The sequence below is a fragment of the Microcebus murinus genome, chromosome 18 (genome assembly GCF_040939455.1).
Source record: "Microcebus murinus isolate Inina chromosome 18, M.murinus_Inina_mat1.0, whole genome shotgun sequence".
Taxonomy (NCBI): Eukaryota; Metazoa; Chordata; class Mammalia; order Primates; family Cheirogaleidae; genus Microcebus; species Microcebus murinus.
In genome coordinates this window covers 13030122-13056549 of record NC_134121.1, presented here as the reverse complement: position 1 = coordinate 13056549, position 26428 = coordinate 13030122, and the positions used below count along the sequence as shown (strand labels likewise).

The 26428-nt window shown below is 46.5% G+C and overlaps 2 protein-coding genes and 5 non-coding genes across 7 annotated transcripts; 3 read left to right on the top strand and 4 right to left on the bottom strand.

Annotated features, from left to right (window-relative positions):
• Nucleotides 1-2543: 2543 nt before the first annotated feature.
• Nucleotides 2544-4455, top strand: BORCS6 (BLOC-1 related complex subunit 6). The gene has a single exon (XM_012775581.3). It carries the CDS (start codon nucleotides 2662-2664, stop codon nucleotides 3739-3741), a length of 1080 nt encoding a protein of 359 aa, XP_012631035.2. The 5' UTR covers nucleotides 2544-2661; the 3' UTR covers nucleotides 3742-4455.
• Nucleotides 4456-5215: 760 nt separating this feature from the next.
• Nucleotides 5216-5289, bottom strand: TRNAI-AAU (transfer RNA isoleucine (anticodon AAU)). The gene has a single exon. It is a non-coding gene; the product is annotated as a tRNA-Ile (tRNA).
• A 402-nt stretch (nucleotides 5290-5691) lies between these two features.
• On the bottom strand, nucleotides 5692-5765 carry TRNAT-AGU (transfer RNA threonine (anticodon AGU)). The gene has a single exon. It is a non-coding gene; the product is annotated as a tRNA-Thr (tRNA).
• A 227-nt stretch (nucleotides 5766-5992) lies between these two features.
• On the bottom strand, nucleotides 5993-6074 carry TRNAS-GCU (transfer RNA serine (anticodon GCU)). The gene has a single exon. It is a non-coding gene; the product is annotated as a tRNA-Ser (tRNA).
• Nucleotides 6075-6492: 418 nt separating this feature from the next.
• On the bottom strand, nucleotides 6493-6564 carry TRNAW-CCA (transfer RNA tryptophan (anticodon CCA)). The gene has a single exon. It is a non-coding gene; the product is annotated as a tRNA-Trp (tRNA).
• Nucleotides 6565-17557: 10993 nt separating this feature from the next.
• On the top strand, nucleotides 17558-21739 carry TMEM107 (transmembrane protein 107). The gene is made up of 5 exons (XM_012775607.3): nucleotides 17558-17799; nucleotides 17972-18039; nucleotides 18137-18237; nucleotides 19319-19415; nucleotides 19655-21739. Exons 1-5 carry the CDS (start codon nucleotides 17713-17715, stop codon nucleotides 19722-19724), a joined length of 423 nt encoding a protein of 140 aa, XP_012631061.1. The 5' UTR covers nucleotides 17558-17712; the 3' UTR covers nucleotides 19725-21739.
• Nucleotides 20332-20468, top strand: LOC142862307 (U8 small nucleolar RNA). Its single transcript, XR_012913373.1, has one exon. It is a non-coding gene; the product is annotated as a U8 small nucleolar RNA (small nucleolar RNA).
• Nucleotides 21740-26428: the final 4689 nt, after the last annotated feature.

Below are 26428 nucleotides of genomic sequence, written 5' to 3'. Positions count from 1 at the left end.
AAAAAAACAAAACAAAACAAAATAAAACAAAACCCAAATGCTGAGCCCAGCTGACTGAAACATTTATATATTTTTGGTACTTGATAGTCATCTTACCTTAGCCACCTTTCTTCTTCCAAGGGATCTGGTCTTGTTCCCTCTATAGGTTGGCAGATAACTTCTCCCTCACCTTGTCTCCCAAAGCCATTCTGCATTTCTGTAGAGTGATGCCACCAGCAACATGGGGTCAGTAATCTGTCCCCCACACCTACAAAAGCCTGTGGATGGCAGTGAGATCTGCAGATGATGGAGCTTTCATTTTCAGTCAGGACACCTGAGTTCTTATTCTCCTCCATTGTTTATTAGCCAAGTTATTTGTTATGAGTCTTTTTTTTTCTTTTTTATTTCAGCATATTATGGGGATACAAATGTTTTTAGGTTACGTATACTGCCCTTGCCTCACCTGAGTCAGAGCTTCAAGCGTGTCCATCCTCTAGATGGTGCTTACCTACCACATGGGCTGTTCTCAAGTGCAGTAATGTACATAGAAATTTTTACTTTCTAAAAACCATATTTTAAAATGCTATTTATACCCTGTCTTATTCTAGAAAGAATTTAAAGTGGCTTACAAGATACATAAAATGGAAAACGGGTAGCCCACATTTGTCCACTGCAACTTTCAAGATGCATCTACAATGTCTACAGGCCCAATTCTGTTGCCATCATGATAGTCTGAGCTACCATTACCTTTTACTTGGAACCGCCTCCTCACTGGTCTACTTGTCCCTTTGTGTCGCCCTGCAAACATTTTCCACAACAGCCAGTAATCCCCAAATATGACCCCATCACATCACTCCTTTCCTGTGCTCAGCTTCCCATTCTCAAGGGAAGTCTTCCCATCTTCTAAGGCAGTGGTCCCCAATCTTTTTGGCACCAGGGACTCGTTTCATGGATGACAATATTTCCATGGATGGGGTAGGGGGATGGTTTTGGGATGATTCATGAACATTACATTGATCATGCACTTTATTTCTATTATTACATTGTAATATATAATGAAATAATTAACTCACCATAATGCAGAATAAGTGGGAGCCCTGAACTTGTTTTCCTCCAACTAATGTCGCCAATGATCTGACAGGAGGCGGAGCTCAGGCGGTGATGCCAGTGCTGGGGAGTGGCTATAAATACAGATGAAGCTTCTCTTGCTGGCCTACCGTTCACTTCCTGTGGCTTGGGGTTGGAGACCACAGTTCTAAGGAATATCTCTATCTGCCCAAATATAAATGGGCTTTTTTTTTTTTTAAAAAAAGCAGAGGGATGACTAGGGTTTTTATCAAGCTGCAGGTGACTATAAAATATAGATAGCTTGCAACAGGATTGACTGGATGTGATCCTGGCAGGGACCTAGAGGGTGGTGGTGCTAGAAGGTTCTGGGTAGTTGCACTTCTGAACGCTGGCATGACCCTGCCTCCTGTCATCTCTCTATCCAGATAAGAACAAACATACCTTTTATCAGCTAAGAAGAGTTACTTAACTGTTTTTATTAAATACCAATGTTTCAGAGCTTTGGCTATATGTTGCAATTCACAACCTTTCCAGTGTCTGCTGCACCTTTGCACTTAGAAATCTCCGTTCATAACAGGAAGTACAAGGCCCAGGTGATATGGCCCCTGCCTGCTTCTTCAGCCCCTTGAAGTCCTTCCCTTCACTCATTTTGTTTCCGCCTCAATGCCTCCGGCCTCCAACCCAGTTCCTTTAATATATCAAGCCTTCTTTGTCTCTGAGACTTAGCCCAAGTTGTTCTTCCCTCTGCCTGGAAGGTGTCTGGCTCTTTCTGGTTCTTTTCAGTTAAAAGCCTTTTCATCAAAGAAGCCTTTTCTGACCCCTTAACTAAACTAGTGCCTGCTCAGTTACTCTCAGTCGTAACACTTTATTTCCTACATAGTGCATATCAAAATTTGTGATCATTTCATTTGTTGACTATTTTAACTCATGGCAAAATCACACACCATTCTCCAAGGGAAGGTACTCTCAACGTGGAGAGGGCAGGAGACAGAGGACAGAGTGGCAAAAGCACAGTTAAGGCCATAGGCCCGCTGCGCCGACCACAATGAGTCACTGTGGGCAGTTTAACGGATGGGTCTGTCAACCCAGCGAGAAGGAACGAACCATTCACGCTCATGCTGAGAATTCTGATTTCATCCTTAGTCAACTAGGAGGGCCTCAACCCGATGGTCAGAGCAGGATATACTATTTCCATCCCAAGAACCTTCCTAGGAACCCCAAGTCTTGTTCCCATTTGTGGCATCCGCTAAGCAATAACTGTGGGCCAGACGACGATGCGTGAAGAGTCGGAGCCCCGCCCCCGCGGGAGTCCGGTATTTCGGGACCTCGGACTTTAAGATCTGCCCCCTCAACTTTCTGAAAGGGCGGGGCAACGAGCTGAGTTGTCACCGCCTTCTCTCCACCCGGCTGGCTGTCACGTGTGTTCGGCTGTTCAATAACAGCTCTCCTTCCGGGACTTCCTGGTCGCCGCGACCAATCAAAGTGCTCTTCCTGTCCTGACCATTGTGGACCTGCTGCCAATCGGCGCGCCTCTACAACGCCCCTTAAAGGCGCCGCCACCGCCTCTGGAGCGCCCGGCGAACCAATTCATCGGTTCCGGCCCCCACCTGCAGTATGGAGTCACCTCGGGGGCGGCCCGGGCCCGAGGCCGACCTTCGGGCTCCAGCGGAACAGCAGGCCGCGATCTTCGGCGGTGGGCCAGGCCGAACGCCCTCTGAGCCGCCCTCAGGCCTCCGAGTGTCCGGGAAGGAAGAGGCCGAGAACGTTGGGGGCGCGAGCCGCCACCCCAGGGCGTCCCCGAAGACTTCGAGCTGCAGCGTTTTCCACCGGCCGGCTCAGGAGGCTCGGGAAGACGAGCCTGGGCCCCAAGGGACGCTGTCTGGGGCCCGGAGCCGCCGGGGGGCGCCAGGTGCCGAGCACGACCCTCCCCTGTCCTCCCGGCACAAGGTCCCTGAGCCTCCCGAGGACGAGCCTGCGTCCGAGAGGGTCTGCCGTCGAGGGAGCCCGGGAAGCGACGAGATGAATGTTGAGCAACAGCATGAAGAGGAAGACAACGACGAGGAGGCGGCGGCTGCGGGCAGGGCTGGCCGCTCGTTCTCTAGTCGCCTTCAGGACAGCCGCAGCCTGGACGGGCTGAGCGGGGCGTGTGGCGGCGCCGGGTCCTCAGGGTGTGCGGAGTCTGGGGCCGGCGGCGGGCGCCGGGCCACCATCTCCAGCCCCCTGGAGCTGGAGGGTACAGTGAGCCGCCACGGCGACCTCACCCACTTTGTCGCCAACAACCTGCAACTCAAGATCCGTCTGAGTGGCGTCCCTCCCCCCCTGCCCCCTGCCCCTGCGCGGCCCTGCCCAGCGCCTGCAGCCACACCCACACCAGTCATCCCGCCCATCGACCCCGACGTGCTGCGGGATCTGGAGCGGCTGAGTCGGGAGCTGGGCGGCCGGGTGGACCGTCTGCTTCGCGGGTTGGGTGGCGCGGTGCAGGAGCTGACCGCGCTGAGCGTGGGCTGCATTCAGACCTACCGCGACGCCGTGGACTCCTTAGGAGAAGCCGTGGACATGAGCATCAAGGGAATGTACACCCTGCTGGCACGCTGCGAAGAGCTGGAGCGAGCTCTGCAGCCGGTTCAGGGGCTGGCGCGCCAAGTCCGGGATATCCGACGCACTCTGGAGGTGTTGGAGGCCCTGTGCAAATGACTAGGGGGGCAGGAGAGGCCGGGATGGCCAGGGCGGGGTGCAGGAGGACCCTAAGGACTCTTCATGGAGCCCTGGTGGGAACTGCTGGCTGAGGGAGGCCTTTGTGTTGGAGGCTCTTACAGTTGTGCAGGCCGGTGCCCTCTCTGGGCCTTAGGCCGGTGTATATGGGGGCTGTCCTGGGGGGAAGGGATGTTGCTCTGCTTCTATTCAGTTGGCCATCTGCAGCTAACCTGTTCTTTCCAACTCTCCTCCTTAACTAGAGCACCATTCCTGGGAACACAGGGCTTTAGGACTTGGTTTGAAGGTGAGGACATGACTCCCATATGTGATCAAGAGAAGGGAACAGAGAAGGTCCCAGACCCCACTGTGGCCATCCTGACTCCAAAGGCCACATCTCAGGTGCCAGGGGCTGGGGGAGCTTGAGTAGTCCTTGGCCAAATACCATGCAGGCAAGGATGCACACCTAGAGATGGATAACCTCCTGCTTCTGCCCTCTGGCCTCTACCATACCACTTTGCCAGCCGGAACCCGGGTGGAGCTGGGAGGAATGCATCGTATGGTGGAGGGGGTGAGGTGGGAGGTATTTCACTGCTCTCAGAGTTCAGGTAGAATTGTTGCTGGTTTTGAAGCCCACCTGTTGTGGAATGTTCTAATCAGTTTTGCTTTCTGAGTTTTTGTGGAATTAAAGTGCTGCTGCTGCTAAGGCTGAGGCTCTGTCTGTGTGGGGCTGCAGTGATTGATGAGCCAAAGGAATGGGAATGAGGGTGGGTCTTGTGGCCCTTGCTAGGAATGGGGTGGGGGTCCCAGGTTGATGGGGAAGGATATGGTTCCTGCTATTAGGCAGTGGATTTGAGGGGAAATGTGACACAGGTAATCACTCACAGGAGCCCAGAGAACCAGTGAAAGCAGAAACACAAGCCAGGTGTTCTAGAAGAGGAAGGGAAGGTTTTTTTTTCTCAGGTCCTGATGGACGGCAGGGGCTGGTTGGATTGGACATCTTGGCTGTGAAGGAAGACTGGGAACAATTGTCAGCTCCTGACCATTTCTCCCACTCTGCTGATTAGTGCCACATGTAATAGTGTGAGAAAAGCTTGTCCTAACCCCTAGCACCTTCTGTTTACAAATCACATAGTAAGTTCAGGAGCCACATGTTATGGTCATAAGATTTAGAAAGAATTCTGATTAGTGCCACATGTAATAGTGTGAGAAAAGCTTGTCCTAACCCCTAGCACCTTCTGTTTACAAATCACATAGTAAGTTCAGGAGCCACATGTTATGGTCGTAAGATTTAGAAAGAATTCTGGTTTCTCTAAAGTCATCCTCCTCAAGACACTCCCACTTTAGACTGAACTACAATACGTTTCTCTTACAGGCGTGATGTGTTCCAGGATCGGAAATATTGCTTCAAGAGCTTTCCCCAGTTACATTTTTTGTCTCCAAAAATTAACATCTAGTTTTCTAAAAAGAGAACTCCTGGCCCGTACGGGGATCGAACCCGCGACCTTGGCGTTATTAGCACCACGCTCTAACCAACTGAGCTAACCGGCCAGTTGAGGATAAGTGGTGGATATGAAATCATGTAAGTGCATATATACTGCTCCACCCTATCTCGAGGGAATCTTTAAGTGGTAAAACTATTCTAGAAGACATGAAAGTAGAATACGAAAACTGATTCACTGAGTATTTAGACAAGTGACAGCCAGGTCGCGATACTGGCAAGCACAGATGATGGGACTTTGGCACTTGGTTGCAAGTTCAGGAGCAAATATGACGTGCAGGAAGTACAAAAGGTTCATAACACCCACCCGACCAGAAACGCAAGATGCCTGAGGTCACCCGGCAGATTCCGTGAAAGAGGATAGCTGGAAACGTGGGAAATTATGTAGGCCAGATGCTGCAAAGCCCTGTGACTTTCATCGCAGGGTCTATGCAAAAGCAGGGCAAGTACTGAGGCACCGCTGGGATTCGAACCCAGGATCTCCTGTTTACTAGACAGGCGCTTTAACCAACTAAGCCACGGCGCCTTCCGTGAAGGCCATGGCAGCGTATTTCTCTGGCCAAATCAGCTGTATGGTCGGTGACTGACTGTAAAAGTGGCCTCTGATTTGAAGCTGTACTAGAAAATGTGATGGGACAAAGGACTTCGTTGGGGAAGTGAAAGAGTGCCAAACACGGAAGCTGAATGGGGCTGGGGCAGACCGAGAGAAACAAGAATATGCTAGTTTTGACACTACAAAACCGTAGTGCAAGCCGACGAGGATGGGATTCGAACCCACGCGTGCAGAGCACAATGGATTAGCAGTCCATCGCCTTAACCACTCGGCCACCTCGTCTGCAGAAAAGTGGCTCACAGTTTCTTCTCTGGGGCCTGAACTCATACTCCTGACTGGGGGCCGCCTCTGTCACGATGGGAGAGCGTTAGGTAGGAGCCTGCCCAGCACCGCGAAGCCGGAGACCAAGAGACCTCCTTGCCTGAGCGATTACCCGACCCTTTTCCCTCTGGGCTGAGCAGTCTCGAGCTGCGCCTGTCTTTAGGAGCCCGGATATTCACCCAGAATTACCGTATTCGGATCCGCCGCAAAAACCCACTGGAGAGTGTTAGAATCCTCCGACGGGGCGGCTTCGGGACTTAGAACCAGAAGCCCTTCCCTTTCGGCTTCTAAGAAATACTGCTTCTTCTCTGACCTGAACGCTGGGGCTGGAAAACAGTCCAAAATAAGCGTAAGTAAATAAAAGTCCTAAGAGAAAAAGTGACCCCGACGTGATTTGAACACGCAACCTTCTGATCTGGAGTCAGACGCGCTACCGTTGCGCCACGAGGTCAGCCGGCCACAGGGGTGAACAGGTCTCCTCTTGACCACTGTGCGGCCAGGTGGCCGGGGTCTAATGATCATGACCTGGAAACCAAGGACTGTCCTGCCATTCTGAACACCTGCAAGGGCGGTGCCTGTGCTTGTCCCCTTGACCCGTGGGGACGAGCTTAAGCTAGTAGTCCATCATTTTCGGGATTAAGTCTTAACTACTTAGCTGACCTCCAAAGTCAAGCAATAGAGTGGTACTGTTAAGCATGTGAGCTCTGGAACCAGGTTGTCAGGGATCTCAAGGGACATGTGCTTTGCTACTTATCAGCTGTGTAATTAGGGCTAGATTTTTGTCTTTGTTTTGTTTTAGGTACGGGGTTTCCCTGTGTTGCCCAGGCTGGAGTAGAGTGGCTATTCACAGGCGCAATGATTACGCACTACAGCCTGGAAGTCCTGGCCTCACGCAATCCATCCACTCACCCGGCTTTGCCTCCCCAGTAGCTGAAACTACAGCAGCCACCCACCACACTCGGCTTAGGATACTTTTTAAAAACCTCCTGTGTCTCAATGTCCCCATCTTTAAAATGATAAAGGTTAATAACTATTAATTTATTTACTACAGATTAAGTGTTCAGAGCCTGGCTGGGAATCATTACTCAGTCATTGTTATTATTATTACTACTACTACCTGGAACTTGCTTGATTCTTTAGCCATGTCCCCTCACCTCCCATATGACAACCATGCTGACTCCTTTACAGTTGCCTAAACTCACCCCAGTCTCTACTGTCTGTGCCATCGTCCCTGGTATTGCTTGATGGTCTTTCCAATTCTTGGTTACCTGGCTGGCCCTTCCAGACCACACAGGACTCACTCAGAAACTCCTCTTCGCTTCTTGGGGAGAAGACCCTTCCTATGTCTCCTCAGGATGACACTGAAAATACCAGAGTTTAGTTGTTCCCTTGGTGTGTCCCTCACTAGACTACTAGAGAGTAGGAAATATATATTCCTAGTATCCAGCACAATTCCTGGAATATATGTTCAATAAATATTTGTGAAATTAGTGAGAATGGCTTTAGCAAAAGCAATGGGGTGGGCAAGAGCCTAGCTTAAAGAAGAAGGAGACATGTCTGGGTAGCTGAAGAGCATTGGGGTGAGTTAGAAAATTTTGCTAGAAAGGGAAGTTGGGTCGGTGAATATGGTTACCAGGGAACATGGAGTTGTTCTCTAGTCACAGAGTGGTTCTGCAGCACTTGTGAAGAGTGTACTGTGATGTTTCTCCTCTTTTCATTCTAACAGTTTTCAAATTTTAGAAATCAATAAATAACTTCACTCTGTTCACATTGCCCAATATGGTAGCCATGAGCCACATGTAATGTGTTAGCTGGCTACCATGTTGGACAGAGACAATATATAATATTTTCATCATCAAAGAAAGTTCTGTTGGACAGCACCAGCCCAGAAGCTGAAAGCTGGTAGACTGAAGGGACATTGTATACTGTTGCCATCAAGGTTTGTTTGTGATTTTTTTTTCTCATTTTTTCATTTTGAAGTTGGAAATCATACCAGACGCGGTGGCTCACACCTGTAATCCTAGCATTCTGGGAGGCCAAGGTGGGAGGATTGCTTGAGCTCAGCCTCAGAATTTGAAATCAGCCTGAGCAAGAGTAGAGACATGGTCTCTACTAAAAATAGAAAAACTAGCCAGGTGTGGTGGTTCACGCCTGTAGTCCCAGCTACTTGGGAGTCTGAGGCAGGATTGCTCGAACCCAGGAGTTTGAGGTTGCTATGAGCTAGGCTGACCCCATGGCACTCTAGCCGGGGCAAGAGAATGAGACTCTGTCTCAAAAAAAGAAAAAAAGGAGCTCAGATTTTCAAGTCCAACTGGGTTTGTCACCCATTACAGACTCTATGGCCTCAGACAGATAAATATATTGCTCTGTGCCTCAGCTTCCTTATCTGGGTCTACCTCATAGAGGGTGAGGTTTAAGAGACAATGCATTCAGCATCTCAGCAGCACTCAACACAGTTAATTAATCCTTCCTTCTTAAGATACTTTCTTCGCTTACTTTCCTATTTTCCTGCCAGCTCCCTAGCTGCTTTTTCATAGTGGCAGACATAGTGGTGTTATTTAGGGTCCAGACAATGGGCTGTAGCTCCAGAAAAGCCTTTAGAATCCCAGTCTGTATCATATATTAGTTGTTACTTTAGCCAGTTGCTTAACTTTCTCTTTTTAAATTATGTAACATGTAGGTTATTCCTACCCAGCTTGCCTGTGAGAGTTGTGAGGATCAAATCAGGTCATGGAGATTAAAGAGTTTTCATCTTGCTTGAGAGGCTGAGACAGGAGAATCACTTGAGCCCAAGAGATTGAGACCAGCTTGGGCAACATGGCAAGACCTTGTCTCATAAAAAAAAATTATTTTCAGTTATAACATGCTATAAAATTGTTGTCAAACATGTGTGTGTGCGTGTGTGTGTGTGTGTGTGTGTGTGTGTGTGTTATTTTTAATGGAAGGGTAAGCCAAAACTATTAAAATGGTTTACCTGGAGTGGCAGGAGGAAGGACAGAATGGAGGCCTAACTTCTCCAAATATATTTTATTTTGTAGATTTCAACTTTGGAGCCATGTAAATGTTCAACATAATTTAAAAACAAAATTAAATTAACAATTTAATATTAAAAAGCAATCCATATAAACTCTAGGATCATTTTGTTGCTATGTACAAAATAGCTTGTTGGGATTTTGACTGGGATTTCATTGAGATCAAATTGGGAAAAATTGACATCTTAGCAATATTGAATTTTCCAATCCATGAATATGATATGTCTTTCTGTATATTTAGATCTTCTTTGATTTCTTTCATCAGTGTAGTTCTCTGCGTACAGATCCTGTATACATTTTGTTAGATTTATACCTAAGTAATTCTTTATTTTCTTTTCTTTGGTGCTATTGTAATTTTTTTTTTTTTTTTTTTTTTTTTTTTTTTTTTTTTGAGACAGAGTCTCACTTTGTTGCCCAGGCTAGAGTGAGTGCCGTGGCGTCAGCCTAGCTCACAGCAACCTCAAACTCCTGGGCTCGAGTGATCCTTCTGCCTCAGCCTCCCAGGTAGCTGGGACTACAGGCATGCGCCACCACGCCCGGCTGATTTTTTATATATATATCAGTTGGCCAATTAATTTCTTTCTATTTTATAGTAGAGACGGGGTCTTGCTCTTGCTCAGGCTGGTTTTGAACTCCTGACCTTGAGCAATCCGCCCGTCTCGGCCTCCCAAGAGCTAGGATTACAGGCGTGAGCCACAGCGCCCGGCCTGTAATTTTTTTTTAATATCTAATTGTTCATTGCTGGTATTTAGGAAGGCAGTTGACTTTTGTAGATTGACCTTATATCTGGTGACCTTGCTATACTTGCTTATTATTAATAGTTCCAGGAGTTTTTGTAGATTCTTTGAGATTTTCTATATAGACAATAAAAACAATTCATAAAAGTCAAAAGTAGAATGAAACCACTGAACCTAATAGTAAAATAAGTTTGTAACTTAACCCACTAGAGAAGAATTACTTAAAGTGACATACTTTAAAATTAAAAAGCAACTCAAGGATCATTTTGTTGCTATGTACAAAAATTTATTTTTAGAGACAGTGTCTCACTCTGTCTCCCATGCTCAAGTGCAGCAGTACAATCATACCTCACTGTAACTTTGAACTCCTGGGTTCAAGTGATCCTTCCAAGTCTGGCTAATTTTTTCTTCTTCTTCTTTTTTTTTTTTTCTTTCTTTTTTTTTTTTTTTTTTGGTATCTCACTGTGTTGCCTAGGCTAGTCTTGGTGCTAGGATTACAGGTATGAGCCATTCCACTGGCCTAAAGTTACTTTAAAACACAGTACCAGGCCAGGCGCGGTGGCTCATGCCTGTAGTCCTAGCTCTCTGGGAAGCTGAAGTGGGCAGATTGCTCAAGGTCAGGAGTTCAAAACCAGCCTGAGCAAGAGCGAGACCCGTCTCTACTATAAATAGAAAGAAATTAATTGGCCAACTAATGTATATAGAATATATAGAAAAAATTAGCCGGGCATGGTAGCACATGCCTATAGTCCCAGCTACTTGGGAGGCTGAGGCAGCAGGATTGCTGGAGCCCAGGAGTTTGAGGTTGCTGTGAGCTAGGCTGATGCCATAGCACTCACTCTAGCCCGGGCAACACAGTGAGACTTTGTCTCAAAAATAAATAAATAAATAAAATATAAATAAATAAATAAAACAGAGTACCGAGACGTATCTCTACAAAAAAATTTAAAAATTAGCTGGGTGTAGTGGCACAGGCCTGTAGTCACAGCTACTCGGGAGGCTGAGGCAGGAGGATCGCCTGAGCCCAGGAGTCAGAGGCCCAGGCAACAGAGTGAGACTCTGTCTCAAAAAAAAGAAAAAATACATGAAAATATGTCCAACATCATTAGTCATTACAGAAATGCAAATCAAAATCACAATGAGATATTCCACTAGGATGGTTATAATAGAAAAAAGGAAGGAGGGAGGGAGAGAAAAGTAACAAGTGTTGGCAAAGATGTGGAGAAAGTGGAATCCTCATACGTTGCTGGTGGGAATGGAGAATGGCACAGTCATTTTGGGAAACAGTTTGGCAGTTGCTTGAAAAAAAAGTTAAACATAGACTTGCCACATGACCCAGAAATTTCACACCTAGGTTTATACCCAAAATAATTTTTTTTTTTTTTAATACAGAGTCTCACTTTGTTGCCCAGGCTAGAGCGAGTGCTGTGGCGTCAGTCTAGCTCACAGCAACCTCAAACTCCTTGGCTCAAGGGATCCTCTCACTTCAGCCTCCTGAGTAGTTGGGACTACAGGCATGTGCCACCATGCCCGGCTAATTTTTTCTATGTATTTTTCGGTAGAGACGGGGTGATGTTCTTGCTCAGGCTGGTCTCGAACTCAGGACGCTGAAAGGATCCCACCCACCTCCGCCTCCCAGAGTGCTAGGATTACAGGTGTGAGCCACCACGGTGGGCGGGGCAGAGCTGGCCACTTGAATTACTTATAATATCTAGGATTTGCTTCAAAATAACCTAGTGGGAGTTGGAAGGGAAACAAGGTTTCCATGTGTTGATAATTGCTGGGGCAGAATGGAGGGCTTCATTACACTATTTTCTTTGTTTTTACATATGTTTGAATTTTTCCATAATAAAAACATTTTTTTAAGTCCTTTTATTACCAGTTCCAACGTGAGGACATGTGAGTCCCACCCCTGGAGTGAGTGGCCACCTGGGGAAGGACACCTGGCCATCATCAGTACCTCCTATGCTCACTGGCTGGCTCTAAAACTCAGTGAGCAGGCTAGAAATAGCTTCTCTGTAGGGCAGGCTTCTGTGAACCAAGGTCATAGAAAATGACAGGACAGCTCACTCACTGTTAATTCATTACATGAAATGTGACTACCCAGTTTTTACTTTCTAGTGGGTCCCCTGCACAAGAAGCCTATTATAAGCAGAATGTCCCAAACCTCCAGCTGTCAGAGCCCAAAATCTAAGTCATCCTTGACCCTCCCTTTTCCTCACACACCCACAGCCCTATGTCCAGACCTTCTTTATCTTCTAAATAACTCTTGGTAACCCCTACTTCACTCTACCTTCTTGGCTCCACTGTGGTCCAAGGCCCTTCCTGTCCCTTCCAGATAACTTTAAGGCTTCCTCATTGGCCTTCTGCTTGAAATCTGCTTAAAATCTGTTCTCCAGGTCACAACCAGACTCATCTTCTAGAATGTTAAGTCTGACCATGTGCCTCCCTGCGCAGCAAGACATGACATGATTTGGCCCTTGGACACCTATCCAACTTCACTGTGATCTTTCCTTCCATCACTAAACTTCAGAAATGCTGGCTTTCTTACTGTTCAACAAATACACCAGGTTTGTTCCCATCACCTTTTCACTTGACATTTCTTCTGCCTGGAATGCTCTTTCCCCAGATTTTCATATGGCTGCTTCTCTTCATTCTGTTCAGGGACCTTGGAAAACCTTGCAAAAGCGGGTCCTGGATTTTCCTCACTTTTTCCCTACGACACAGCTTTTTTCATCTGTGAACAGTCAAACTTGATAAGCTGACACTGGGGGAGCTCAGTTCTGAAGGCCTGGGTTTTCTACTACCAGGAGAGAAAATGCATATAAGCTACAGGCAGAGGGAAGGAAAGTATGAGGAGCCCTTCAGTCCTCACATGTCTAGGTCTTAAGGATATTTGCACACTTGCTGGAGAATATAGGAAGCTCGTCTCTCATTGTAAGTTAGCTGCCATCACTGTCATCATTTTAGGAGTCAAAGGGCAATGATGGCTGCTTGAAAGGAGAAAAGCAGTGGTGTCCACTGTATTTGATGGTTTTGCTTGTCTCTCCCAAGATGGAGGAGGTTTGAAAATATTTTGAGAACTCTGAAAGGGTCCACCAGTTAAGAAGAGAACTTTCTCTACATACCAGAGCTGAGAAACCAGTGTGGATAATGTCTGGTTATCAGCCAATATTATTATATTTGAATAGGAAGTAAAGGAACTTTGCTAAACCTCTGTCTTTCAAAAAACAATTCCTCAGTAAAGTAGAAATTTTCACAATTTTTATTTTTATTTATTTTATTATTTTTATTTTTTTTGAGACAGAGTCTCGCTTTGTTGCCCAGGCTAGAGTGAGTGCTGTGGCGTTAGCCTAGCTCACAGCAACCTCAAACTCCTGAGCTCAAGCGATCCTGCTGCCTCAGCCTCCCGAGTAGCCGGGACTACAGGCATGCGCCACCATGCCTGGCTAATTTTTTTCTATATATATTAGTTGGCCAATTAATTTCTTTCTTTTTTTTTAACTTTTTTTTTTGAGACAGAGTCTTGCTTTGTTGCCCAGGCTAGAGTGAGTGCCGTGGCATCAGCCTAGCTCACAGAAACCTCAAACTCCTGGGCTCAAGCAATCCTTCTGCCTCAGCCTCCCAAGTAGCTGGGACTACAGGCATGCACCACCATGCCCGGCTAATTTTTTCTATATATACTAGTTGGCCAATTAATTTCTTTCTATTTATAGTAGAGACAGGGTCTCACTCTTGCTCAGGCTGGTTTCGAACTCCTGACCTGGAGCAATCCACCTGCCTCAGCCTCCCAGAGTGCTAGGATCACAGGCATGAGCCACCGCACCCAGCCTACAATTTTTATTTTATAAGGATAAAAAATCAAGTTTTGGTGATCACATCATCTCTATTATGAGGAAAAGGCTGTGTGTTTCATGAAAATCCCAGGCCAGTATAGAAAAACTGCCCCCAAACTGAGAGGGAACCCAGAGACCAAAGAATAACTCAAACAAGACCAGTGTGATGAGTTAGATGAGTTTATTAGAGGTTACTTACTAGGGGGCTTGCTCCTGGGCCGCACAGAAACTTCTTCCACAGGAGCTTTCTTGCTAGCAAAACCTCCATCTACCCACCCTGTGATGTTGCCTTAAATCCCTTTCCTATGAGTAATACACAAGTTTTACATTGTATCTTTGCTTGTTCACAGTGAAACATATTACCACGCGGGCACAGTACCATCATCATATGCTGTCATAAGCCCATGTTGTGTTAATGATAACACAATTTTTCACTAGGCGGAAATTTTCATATTGCAATTAAGTAGGATAACCAGAGCAGCTTCAAAGCAGTCGGTGCCAGTTTGAGCTGACTTTCAGGGCAAGAAAGTGCTGAGGCACTCAAGCAAGTTTATCTTGGTACCTGTTTAGTCTACTGTGTAACAATTTTGCTGAGGTCTCCAGGCTAGGACACAGTGTTCCTTGTTATGTGATCAAGAACCTGCATTTTCCCCTCACTGTGTTGACTTCTTTTTTCTTTTTTTTCAGGAGCCATGCCGCCAGTGTTGCCTTCTAAAGAGGTGGTTTTGGCCGGGGGCGGTGGCTCACTCCTGTAATCCTAGCTCTCTGGGAGACTTAGGCGGGCGGATTGCTCGAGGTCAGGAGTTCAAAACCAGCCTGAGTAAGAGTGAGACCCCCGTCTCTACTATAAATAGAAAGAAATTAATTGGCCAACTAATATATACAAAAAATTAGCTGGGCATGGTGGCGAATGCCTGTAGTCCCAGCTACTTGGGAGGCTGAGGCAGAAGAATTGCTTGAGCCAGGAGTTTGAGGTTGCTGTGAGCTAGGCTGACGCCATGGCACTCACTCTAGCCTGGGCAACAAAGTGAGACTCTGTCTCAAAAAAAAAAAAAAAAAAAAAGAGGTGGTTTTGGTCAGGTGCAGTGGTTCCTGGCTGTAATCCTAGCACTCTGGGAGACTGAGGCGGGAGGATGGATCAGTCCAGGTCAGGAGTTCAAGACCAGCTGGAGCAAGAGCAAGACCCCTTTCTTCATAAAAAATAGAAAAATTAGCTGGGCATGCTGGCATGCACCTGTAGTCCTAGCTACTCCAGCTTGAGCTCAGGAGTTTGAGGTTGCAGTGAGCAATGATGATGCCACTGCACTCTAGCCAGGCTGACAGAGTGAGCCTCTGTCTCAAAAAAAAAGAAAAAAAAGAAAAAAAGAAAAAAGATGGTTTTGTACAAAAATGTCATATAATTTCAACATGTAGTTTCTAACAACATTTAGAGATGCTCAGTCCTAGAAATCATTCCTTCCTTTTTATTTTATTTTATTTTTTTATTTTTTTGAGACAGAGTCTCACTCTGTTGCCTGGGCTAGAGTGCCGTGGCGTCAGCCTCTCTCACAGCAACCTCAAACTCCTGGGCTCAAGTGATCCTCCTGCCTCAGCCTCCCAAGTAGCTGGGACTACAGGCATGTGCCACGATGCCTGGCTAATTTTATATATATATATACATACATATATATATATATATGTGTGTGTGTGTTTAGTTGGCCAATTAATTTCTATTTATAGTAGAGACAGGGTCTCGCTCTTGCTCAGGCTGGTTTTGAACTCCTGAGCTTGAGCAATCCACCGGCCTTGGCCTCCCAGAGTGCTAGGATTACAGGCGTGAGCCACTGCGCCCAGTCTAAAAGACTTTTTAACAAAAGTAATTTGATTTACAGAAAAATTGCAAAATAATGCAAAGAATTCCAATGTAGCTTCACCTCATGCATGCCTCATCATCATCTTTCTACACATAACAAATATATTTTTTCTAAACCGTTTTGGAGAAGTTGCAGACAAAATGCCCCTTTACTCTTAGGTACTTCGGTGTGTATTTCTACCTAGGACATTCTCTTACACAAGGACAGTACAGTTATCAAAAATCAGGAAATATACACTGATACAATGTTATTACCTAAGCTATAAACCTCATTAAAATTTCGCCAATTGTCCCACTGCTGTCCTTTATAATAAAAGAAAGAAAGTTATTTTCCTGGTCCTGGATCCCATCCAGGATCACACATTAAATTTTTGACGCCAAAGCTGTCACCTCTTTTTGGTCTCCCTTAATTTGGAAGAGCTCCTCAGTCTTTGTCTTTCATGATTTTGACCAAAAACATTTGACTTTCAGTTCTGAATTTTTTTCACTCACTGGTTTAGAAAAAGAAAATCCACTTATCATTTTGGGGGCCTGGAAGAGAGAAATGCATTCCCTCTGATTTTTGGCCAAATTTTCTAAAACCAAATTTAAGAAGTAATGGTCCATTTTCAAAAAGCCTTTTCTAGATCCTATTATTCTAGTTTGCCCTTTTAAAATTTACTTATAGCACTTATTACCTTGAAGATTTGTTATTTGTTGGCACGTTTGTTGATCTCCCTGACTTGAATATAAACTTGACCAAGGTACAGACTTTTGTCTTGTTCATCAGTGTACTCCTAAGTGCCCAGCACAGTGCCTGGCACTTACTAGATGCTCAAGAAATACATAAATATTTGTTGAATGAATGAATGAATACTTCTTGGGCTTGTAGTTTAGACTGGCTTGAAGGCACTGAGATGGGGAGTCGCCTGAGGTAGGTGGGGAGCCTACTCTTCTTACCCCACCTGAAGGGTTCAAGCTGGCCCTTAAAAATGGGGTGTGCTTACCCTTGTATTCCTAGGATCTAAAAAATAAAAAATAAATAAATAAAAAAAATGGGGTGTGCTTAGCCTGAGGATCCATCTGTTCTCCTGGGAAATGAGCCAGGAGGTCCCTTGAGGGATCTCCGTTGAGGCCCAAAGGTCAGTGAGGTCATGCCGTGTTAGAGGTACTTGGACTGTAGCTGGGTCATGTCGGAGGCCCAGCACCTCAAAAAAATAGTGAAATGGAGCTGATTTTGCTACCCAGCCAGCTCTAAACCTCCCAAGGACGCAGGGGCTGTTCCATTTCCTTCCTCCACTCCCAGTCTTTCTGGCCTCGGTGCTCTACTCTGCTCCCAAAACGCACCTTTCATCCACGTCCTAATTCAAGGACTCTGGCCATTTCTGCACGCTGCAAATCCCTCACCAATCTGAGCACAGTTGTCTGGGGGAAATCGGAGTCTTCCTCAAGGAAGATTCAGGCCTGGGATCCTCGGACAATCAAGGGCTCCGTAAAAATATGTGGATGCCGGATAATCTAGGGGCGCTCGCCCCTCCACGTTCGATCCCCTTCTCTCTCGGACCCAGAGCAGTGGGAAGCTAAAAGGATGCGAAGGAGGGGAAGGGGAGAGTCCGTGCCTAGGGCGTGGCGGTGACAGCGCTCTCGGGTGATCAACTCTTACGCGGAGGGCCACCCTGGGCAGCGGCGGGGGCTGAGGGCCGCGGACTCCCGGCGTGGGTATCTGGGCGGCAGGGACGTCCCCGGACTAGGGCAGGGCGGGTTTCCGTTCGCCGGCCCTGTGTGGGCACACTGGGCAATGCAGGGCCGCGCCACACTGCACACTCTCCCGTGTAGGCCGTTTAGCTCCACGCAGGTAGCCAGCGATCGAGTCACCCCGAGTCTGCACCACCTACGGGGGTACCCCCAACTACACTCTCCGGGAGGCCCGCAGCGGCGTGAGAATTCACTGCTCTCGCGAGAGTTTTAGAGCCCTAAACGCCGCGCCCGCGTACGCAGTTACCAAGGCAACTGGGCGGTGCCTGAGCGAGCGGGAAGGAGGTGTTCGCCGAGATTTTGCCTGCTTGCCCGGGAGACTTCTAGAAGTGGTCGTCCCCGAACTTGGACTTCCAGCCTCAGAGCTCGCGGCATCCACGTCTGGCGGTGCTCCTGTCCCCGAGGGCCATGGGCCGGATCTCCGGGCTCGTGCCCTCTCGCTTCCTGACGCTCCTGGCGCATCTAGTGGTCGTCATCACCTTATTCTGGTCTCGCGTAAGACCCGCGACTGCCCTAGTTACACCCCCATTCCCAACTCCGAGTGGTCCCAGCCCAGCCGTGCCCCTTCCTTGAGGGTCTTACTCACGTGGGTCCTCCCATTCCCTTCAGCCCCTAGGCCTGCCCCACAGCCCGCCCTTTTTTCACTCTTCTTTCTCTCTGCTCCCAGGACAGCAACATCCTGGCCTGCCTGCCACTCAGGTTCACCCCCGAGGAGTATGGGAAGCAGGACACTCAGTGAGCTCTTGGGCCAGGGTGGTCAGAACAAAGAGATGGTGAGAGTGGAGGGGTCTGAAGTCCAGAAGGCCTGAGCCAGTTCCCTTCTTCTCTGCAGGCTGGTGGTAGCGCTCTCTGTCACCCTGGGCCTCTTTGCAGTGGAGCTGGCCGGTTTCCTCTCAGGAGTCTCCATGTTCAACAGCACCCAGAGCCTCATCTGTATCCTTTCTCCCGCCCACCTTTCCCATACGACTCTATTTCCATCACGACTCGACTCCCTACAGCCACGCAGCTAGGCCTTTCTAGTACAATAGTTGTCTGCCCTAGCCGGCAAGAATCTCTCCAGTTAAAAGATCTTAGGCATTGTTGGCCGGGCTCCGTGGCTCACCCTGTAATCCTAGCACTCTGGGAGGCCGAGGCGGGCAGATTGCTGGAGGTCAGGAATTCGAAACCAACCTGAGCAAGAGCGAGACCCCGTCTCTACTATAAATAGAAAGAAATTAATTGGCCTACTAGTATATATAGAAAAAATTAGCCGGGCGCATGCCTGTAGTCCCAGCTACTCGGGAGGCTGAGGCAGAAGGATTGCTTGAGCCCAGGAGTTTGAGGTTGCTGTGAGCTAGGCTTACCCTACGGCACTCACTCTAGCCTGGGCAAGAAAGCAAGACTGTCTCAAAAAAAAAAAAAAAAAAAAAAAAATCTTAGGCATTGTGAGAAATTTAATACAATCTTCAAACACCTATTAAGCTAGGCACTAGTCACTGGGGAGTGCAAAATGAGAGTGAAACAGAGTTTTCTACCTTGAGGAGGAAGCAGACACACATCTGTAATTCAGTGTGATAAGCACTATGCTACAGGAGTGTGTAAAGATACAAAGCACTATAAGAACTCAGAAAAGACAAAGGAAGTGAGGCACATGGATCAGGGAAGGCTCTTGACTCTTGAATTGTGGGTCAGGAGGACCAGGGCACTAGAGGCTGAGTCCAGCAGAGTGTATCAAGTCACTGTGAGCATTCCTGTGTGACCTAGGGTAGGTGGAGAGCCTACCCATACCCCACCTAAAGGGTCCAAGCCAGTCCTTAGAAATGGGGTGGGCTTAGCTGGATGTCCCTCTTTGTAGGTTCAGCTCTTGCCTCTCCTCACTTGGCTGTCCTAAAACTAAGAAGGCAGGGCTACTGACTAGCCCTTACAGTATGGTGAGGGAGCAAGAGATGAACTGGAGGGCTGACCACTGTCCTTTTCTGGCCCATCACTAACCTGTCTGTCCAAAGAACTTTCCTTGACTCTGGTGCTTTCCAAGCCATTGGAGCTCACTGTAGTGCGTCTGTGGCCCTTTCTTTCTTCATATTCGAGCGTTGGGAGTGCACGACGTACTGGTACATTTTTGCCTTCTGCAGGTGTGGTAGCACCCAATATTTGGGGATGAGGGAGGAAGGTTTCCCCCACTTCTGAAGATTTTCCCCCACCCCGCCCTTTCCTGTATGTGTGAAATACCAGATCCATTCATCCTGGAGTCTTTCCAAGTTTCACACACCCCCATCCCACTCCCTCTGCACTTTGGGGGTAGGGTCTCTGATTTGGAGAATTGGTTCTTTACATTGGAAGGGGACCTGAACCCACCACCTGCCTTCTGCAGTGTCCTCCCAGCTGTTACTGAAATGGCATTATTCGTCGCTGTATTTGGGCTGAAAAAGAAACCTTTCTGATCACTTTAATGACGGGAACTTGAGGATGAAGTCCAGAGGAGCAAGGGCCGCTTACCATTCCTGGAAGAAGGAAGGCATAGGCTTCCGTCCTCGCCCCTGAAACTGCTTTTGGTGGAAGATGTCAGTGTTGGTAAAATCATCTCCCAAGTCTGGTATTATCAGCGTAGTACTTTGTCATAAAATGTATTTTATAATAAGATTAAGAGTTATACAATTTTCACGGGACAACTAGTTTGGTGAAACTACTGGAGAAAAAAGAAAGGCTGTTTTCCAGTCCTGCAGAGCTTAAGATAGAAGGTATCGCTTCTATTTTGATTATTACGGTAAATGCCTGGCGGAAGGCAGTGGGCGGAGATATGTAAATAAATGGGGCTTACGGCTAGGACTTCCATCCGAATGAGCGGAGCATTCTGGGGGGAGTTGTTTATCCCTTTTCCGCAGCCGAACGGAATAAAAAAAAATATTTTAAAGCAACTCAAAGATATGCAGCAATATAATTGGAAGGACTTTAAGTGGTCAGGTTGCTAGGACTAATGCGTTCATTAGTCACCCTAGCTTATAGAGATATTTTATATGCTGAGTACGGAATGCCACGGCAGGCTTGTTATCGTCAGGTGGGATAATCCTTACCTGTTACTCCTTTTGGAGTGCAGATGAGAAAATGATGATTGGAGTTCGCATGATACGTGATTATACGTCTCTGCGTAATCAGAGCCTGCAACACTCTGATTGCTCCTATCTGATTCTTCCTGACGATCCTGGTTTATCTTTTTTCTACTGTATGTAGAATACTGTTGGAGTGTTAGTTTTAAACTTTGGTTGAGAATAACTTGTATGGTGCAGTTTAATTGGTTTTGTTGTTTTAACGGTTTTTTGTTTCATTTGTGAATTCCAATGAGTGTTTTTAGTTTATGCTTTGGTATTGAATTTGTTATCGTGGTGCCAGAAGGATATTGAGTAAAGTGCATAGTTCAAGTGCTGATGTGACTATTATGTTTTTCACCTTCAGTGTAGTATTCAGTAACTTATGGGATATTCAACATGTTATTATAAATTGGGCGTTGGTAACATTGTTTTGGCCAACTGTAGGCTAATGTAAGTGTTCTGAGTGTGCTTAGGTTGTTCCATAGGTTACGTGTATTAAATGCATTTCTTTCTTTTTTTTCATTTTGAGACAAAGTCTTGTTCTGTTGCCCAGGCTGGAGGACAGTGGTGCCATCACAGGTAACTGCAGCTTCAAACTCCTGGTCTCAAGCAGTCCTCCTACTTCAATCTGCGGAGAGAACCTGGGACTACAGGTGCATACAACTATACTGGGCTAATTTTTTTATTTTTTTTTTGTAGAGGCAGGGTCTTGCTTTATTGTTAAAGCTGGTCTTAAGCTCCTGGCCTCAAGTGATCTTCCCACCTTTTGGCCTCCCCTAAATGTTGGGATTACAGGTGTGAGCCACACCATACTGGCCACATTTCACTTAATGTATTTTCTTTTTTTTTTTTTTTTTTTTTTTGAGACAGAGTCTCACTTTGTTGCCCAGGCTACAGTGAGTGCCATGGCATCAGCCTAGCCCACAGCAACCTCAAACTCCTGGGCTCAAGCGATCCTCCTGCCTCAGCCTCCCGAGTAGCTGGGATTACAGGCATGCGCCACCATGCCCAGTTAATTTTTTTTTCTATATGTATTAGTTGGCCAATTAATTTCTATTTTTTATGGTAGAGACGGGGTCTCGCTCTTGCTCAGGCTGGTTTCAAACTCCTGACCTCAAGCAATCTGCCTGCCTCGGCCTCCCAGAGTGCTAGGATTACAGGCGTGAGCCACCGCGCCTGGGCACTTAATGTATTTTCAACTTCTGATGGGTTTATTGGAATGTAATCCCATCATAAGTCAAACATCTGTATTTCTAAATTCCATAATTTTAGTTTGCTATATTACTTTTTTTAATTCAAAAATTTAAATGAGCAAAGAATCATTTGTGTATATTGGATTTTCTATAAAATGATCATTTGTGTCAATCATACATGGAATTGCAAATGTTCTTTTGTCAAACTTTCCATATCACAGTGGCAAGAAGGGCCACCTGCTCAGGGTGGAGCTTCCACCAAGAAACCTGGCAGAGCACCCCTGTTGTCCAGTTAGTAGCCTGATGAGACCACCCCCACTCCTGCCTGCTAGTGCACAGCAATAACATGTCCAAAGGAAAGTTATTAAAACACATACACACTATTAGGCATTATACAAATACAAAAATTACAAGAATCTAAAGTTCCATTATATTATTGTTATTATTATTTTTTTTTTGAGACAGAGTCTCACTTTGTTGTCCAGGCTAGAGTGAGTGTCATGGCTTCAGCCTAGCTCACAGCATCCTCAAACTCCTGGGCTCAAGCAATCCTGCCTCAGCCTCCCGAGTAGCTGGGACTAAAGGCATGCGCCACCATGCCCGGCTAATTTTTTTCTATGTATTAGTTGGCCAATTAATTTCTTTCTATTTATAGTAAAGACGGGGTCTCGCTCTTGCTCCGGCTGGTTTTGAACTCCTGATCTTGAGCAATCTGCCTGCGTCAGCCTCCCAGAGTGCTAGGATTACAGGCGTGAGCCACCGTGCCTGGCAAGTTCCATTATATTAAAGATGAATATTCTTAGATTCGTTGTATGGTGGGAAGATTCTCTATATGCTTTTCAGCCCTGAATGGTGGAGCCCAGGCCATTCCAAATAAGCATAAAGCATCCAAGGAGATGCTTTCTGGTGATGGCTTTCAGGTGATGCCTCACACACATAACCTTTTCTTCTGTCCCTTTTCATGGCAGCCCTTCATCCTTAGCATTCAGTCAATGGATACTTATTGACCACTTAGTATATGCAAAGCACTATGGTAGGTACTATGGGAACAGATATGAATACAACCCATACATACTCAGGTTTAGCCATCACAAATCTTAAAACTGCATTCCTCAACCCGTGCGCCACGGACCAGTACCATTTCTGTGACCTGTTGGGGACCAGGCCTTAGAGCTCCACGGGGCACCCCTCGCCCATCCGTGGAAAAATTATCTTCCATGAAACTTAGGAACCAAGGGGCTGCATGGCAGGAGGTGAGCGGTGGGCTAGCAAGTGAAGCTTCATCTGTATTTTTCTTTTTCTTTTTTTTTTTTTTTTTTTGAGACAGAGTCTCGCTTTGTTGCCCAGGCTAGAGTGAGTGCCGTGCCGTCAGCCTAGCTCACAGCAACCTCAAACTCCTGGGCTCAAGGGATCCTCCTGCCTCAGCCTCCTGAGTAGCTGGGACTACAGGCATGTGCCACCATGCCCGGCTAATTTTTTCTATGTATATTAGTTGGCCAATTAATTTCTTTCTATTTTTAGTAGAGACGGGGTCTCGCTCTTGCTCAGGTTGGTTTCGAACTCCTGAACTCAAACGATCCACCCACCACAGCCTCCCAGAGAGCTAGGATTACAGGCGTGAGCCACCACGCCCGGCTTAAGCTTCATCTGTATTTACAGCCCTTCCCCATTGCTGGTATCGCCACCTGAACTCCGCCTCCCACCTCTCACCCCACACCCCTGTAGAAAAATTGTCTTCATGAAACTCATCCCTGGTGCCAAAAAGGCTGGGGACTGCTGTCTTAAAAGAAACAATTTCCAGTACTCCCAAAGTAATTTAATAGCAAATTGTGGTAAGTGCTACAAAGGAGATTAACAGATGCTATGTGGTAGGAATTAATTTGCCCAAGGTGGAAGGAGTATTGTTTCTACAAGAGCAGTTTGAGTGGGGTCTTGGAGTGTGGCTGGAGCAGAGAGGTAGGATTGCAGAGTATGGAGGAGGTGAGAAGGGTGGGCCTCGCTGGCCATGGCTACTGGCTTGATCAGGAAGGCCACATGATAATCTACCTTTCACCCCGACCTGGTGTAGTGCTCCTACCAACTTGGGAAAGCTGACTGCTTTTCAGGAACTTTTGTGAGCCAGTTGTTAAACATATATATAGTCATTGTTAAAAATTAAATTATGTAAACTTATAATTAAATTATATATATATATAATGAGACTTGTTGCCCAGGCTAGAGGACAGTGGCATCATCATAGCTCACCGTAATATCAAAATCTTGCGCTCAAGACTCCTCCTGCTAGGATGGCTTGAGCCCAGCAGTTTGAAGTTGCTGTGAGCTAGGCTGACGCCAGGGCACTGTAGCCTGAGCAACAGAGTGAAACTCTGTCTCAAAAAAAAAAAAAAAAAGGCAGTACATACTCAAAATTCATTATTCCTGATTATTTTACTACATTTTACCATTATATGCTCTTTTTTTTTTTGAGACAGAGTCTCGCTTTGTTGCCCAGGCTAGAGTGAGTGCCATGGTATCAACCTAGCTCACAGCAACCTCAAACTCCTAGGCTCAAGCAATCCTTCTGCCTCAGCCTCCCGAGTAGCTGGGACTACAGGCATGTGCCACCATGCCCGGCTAATTTTTTCTATATATATTAGTTGGCCAATTAATTTCTTTCTTTCTTTTTTTTTTTTTTTTTTTGAGATAGAGTCTTGTAGGGGACTGGCATATGTTTTCCTAGTTTAAGAATTAAAGTTAGGGCAGTGGCTCACGCCTGTAATCCTAGCTCTCTGGAAGGCCGAGCCGGGCGGATTGCTCGAGGTCAGGAGTTCGAAACCAGCCTGAGCAAGAGCAAGACCCTGTCTCTACTATAAATAGAAAGAAATTAATTGGCCAACTAATATATATAAAAAAAAAATTAGCCGGGCATGGTGGCGCGTGCCTGTAGTCCCAGCTACTCGGGAGGCTGAGGCAGCAGGATTGCTTGAGCCCAGGAGTTTGAGGTTGCTGTGAGCTAGGCTGACACCACGGCACTCACTCTAGCCTAGGCAACAAAGCCAGACTCTGTCTCAAAAAAAAAAAAAAAGAATTAAAGTTAGTGAGTAATGTACGAGTTCTGCCCAGAGTGTTTGAAAGTAAAGTTTTCCCAGACAGGCTCCCCGTGATAAACAAAGGTGTTGCCTGGTGGCGTAACAAAGGACCTGAGCTGCAAGTGGCAAGAGCAGCCCCGCCCCACAGCATTGGGGGTCTGGAGGCCACACATAACCACCCCATAAGATGGCTGGTAAGTCAATGACAGGTAAGACCCCTCAAGGGAGGGGCGACCTAAGTCAGGCACAGCTGCCGGGATTCAGCCGAAGATCTTAGGGGGTCACCCTAAGAGAAAATGGGGATGAGAAATGCCCCCTGTGACTTGCCTTGCCCATCCTTGCTAATCTCGGTCCATGATCTATGCCTAGCAACCTAGAGCAACCACCTGGAAACGTTGAGCCAGGGGATATCTGCTTCCCTAACAAGGGACTAACTAATTTTTTACAGTATAAACATAAAACTGACCCGGTGTATTATTACTTGAGTCAACTGTTTGTACATGTGTCTGCGTTTTTCTTTGTGTTCTGCATTTGTGTTTTGTTTTCTGTGTTCATCCTCCATCCTGTAAACGGGCCACAACAAAGTCTCGCTTTGTTGCCAGGCTAGAGTGAGTGCCGTGGCGTCAGCCTAGCTCACAGCAACCTCAAACTCCTGGGCTCAAGCGATCCTGCTGCCTCAGCCTCCCGAGTAGCTGGGACTACAGGCATGTGCCACCATGCCCGGCTAATTTTTTCTATATATATTAGTTGGCCAATTAATTTCTTTCTAATTATAGTAGAGACGGGGTCTCACTCTTGCGAGAGCTGATTTCAAACTCCTGACCTCGAGCAATCCGCCTGCCTCGGCCTCCCAGAATGCTAGGATTACAGGCGTGAGCCACCACACCCAGCCACTATTATTTTAATGTTTTGATCAGCAGTTTGTTGAATCTGCAGATGCAGGAACCATGGATATAGAAAGCTAACTGTAAACCAACCATAGATACAATAAACATAAATATCTTCAAGAGCATATAATGGGCCAGGCGCGGGTGGCTCATGCCTGTAATCCTAGCACTCTGGGAGGCCGAGGTGGGCAGATTGCTCAAGGTCAGGAGTTCAAAACCAGCCAGAGGAAGAGGGAGACCCTGTCTGTACTATAAATAGAAAGAAATTAATGGGCCAACTATTATATATAGAAAAAATTAGCCGGGCATGGTGGCACATGCCTGTAGTCCCAGCTACTCCAGAGGCTGAGGCAGTAGGATTGCTTGAGCCCAGGAGTTTGAGGTTGCTGTGAGCTAGGCTGACTGCCATGGCACTCACTGTAGCCTAGGCAACAAAGTGACACACTGTCTCAAAAAAATATAATAATAATAGTAACAATACAAAAGTAAAAATAACATAAGCTTTAAAAATAGTACAGTATAATGACTACTTACATAGTAGTCATACCTAATAGGCATTTTTGGGAGTATTTACACAACAGAAATTGGCAAATGACATAAATTAGGCTTTGTTGATTGTCTAGGTTTAAGAAAATGATGCAGAAAATGTTAATAATGCAGATTAAACTTTAAAGTTTCATATCTATAACTGCTACATTGTGAATAGCACAAAAAATTGAGGAAATATTCTCCCAGGATTTGAAAACTATTTATCTGATTCAGCAAAGAAGTCCCTCAAATCATTGAGGAACCAGTGAAGTTTCAAAAATCTATTTTCAGGCTGGGCGTGGTGGATCATGCCTGTAATCCTAGTACTCTGGGAGGCTGAGGCAGGTGGATTGCTCAAGCTCAGGAGTTTGAAACCAGCCTGA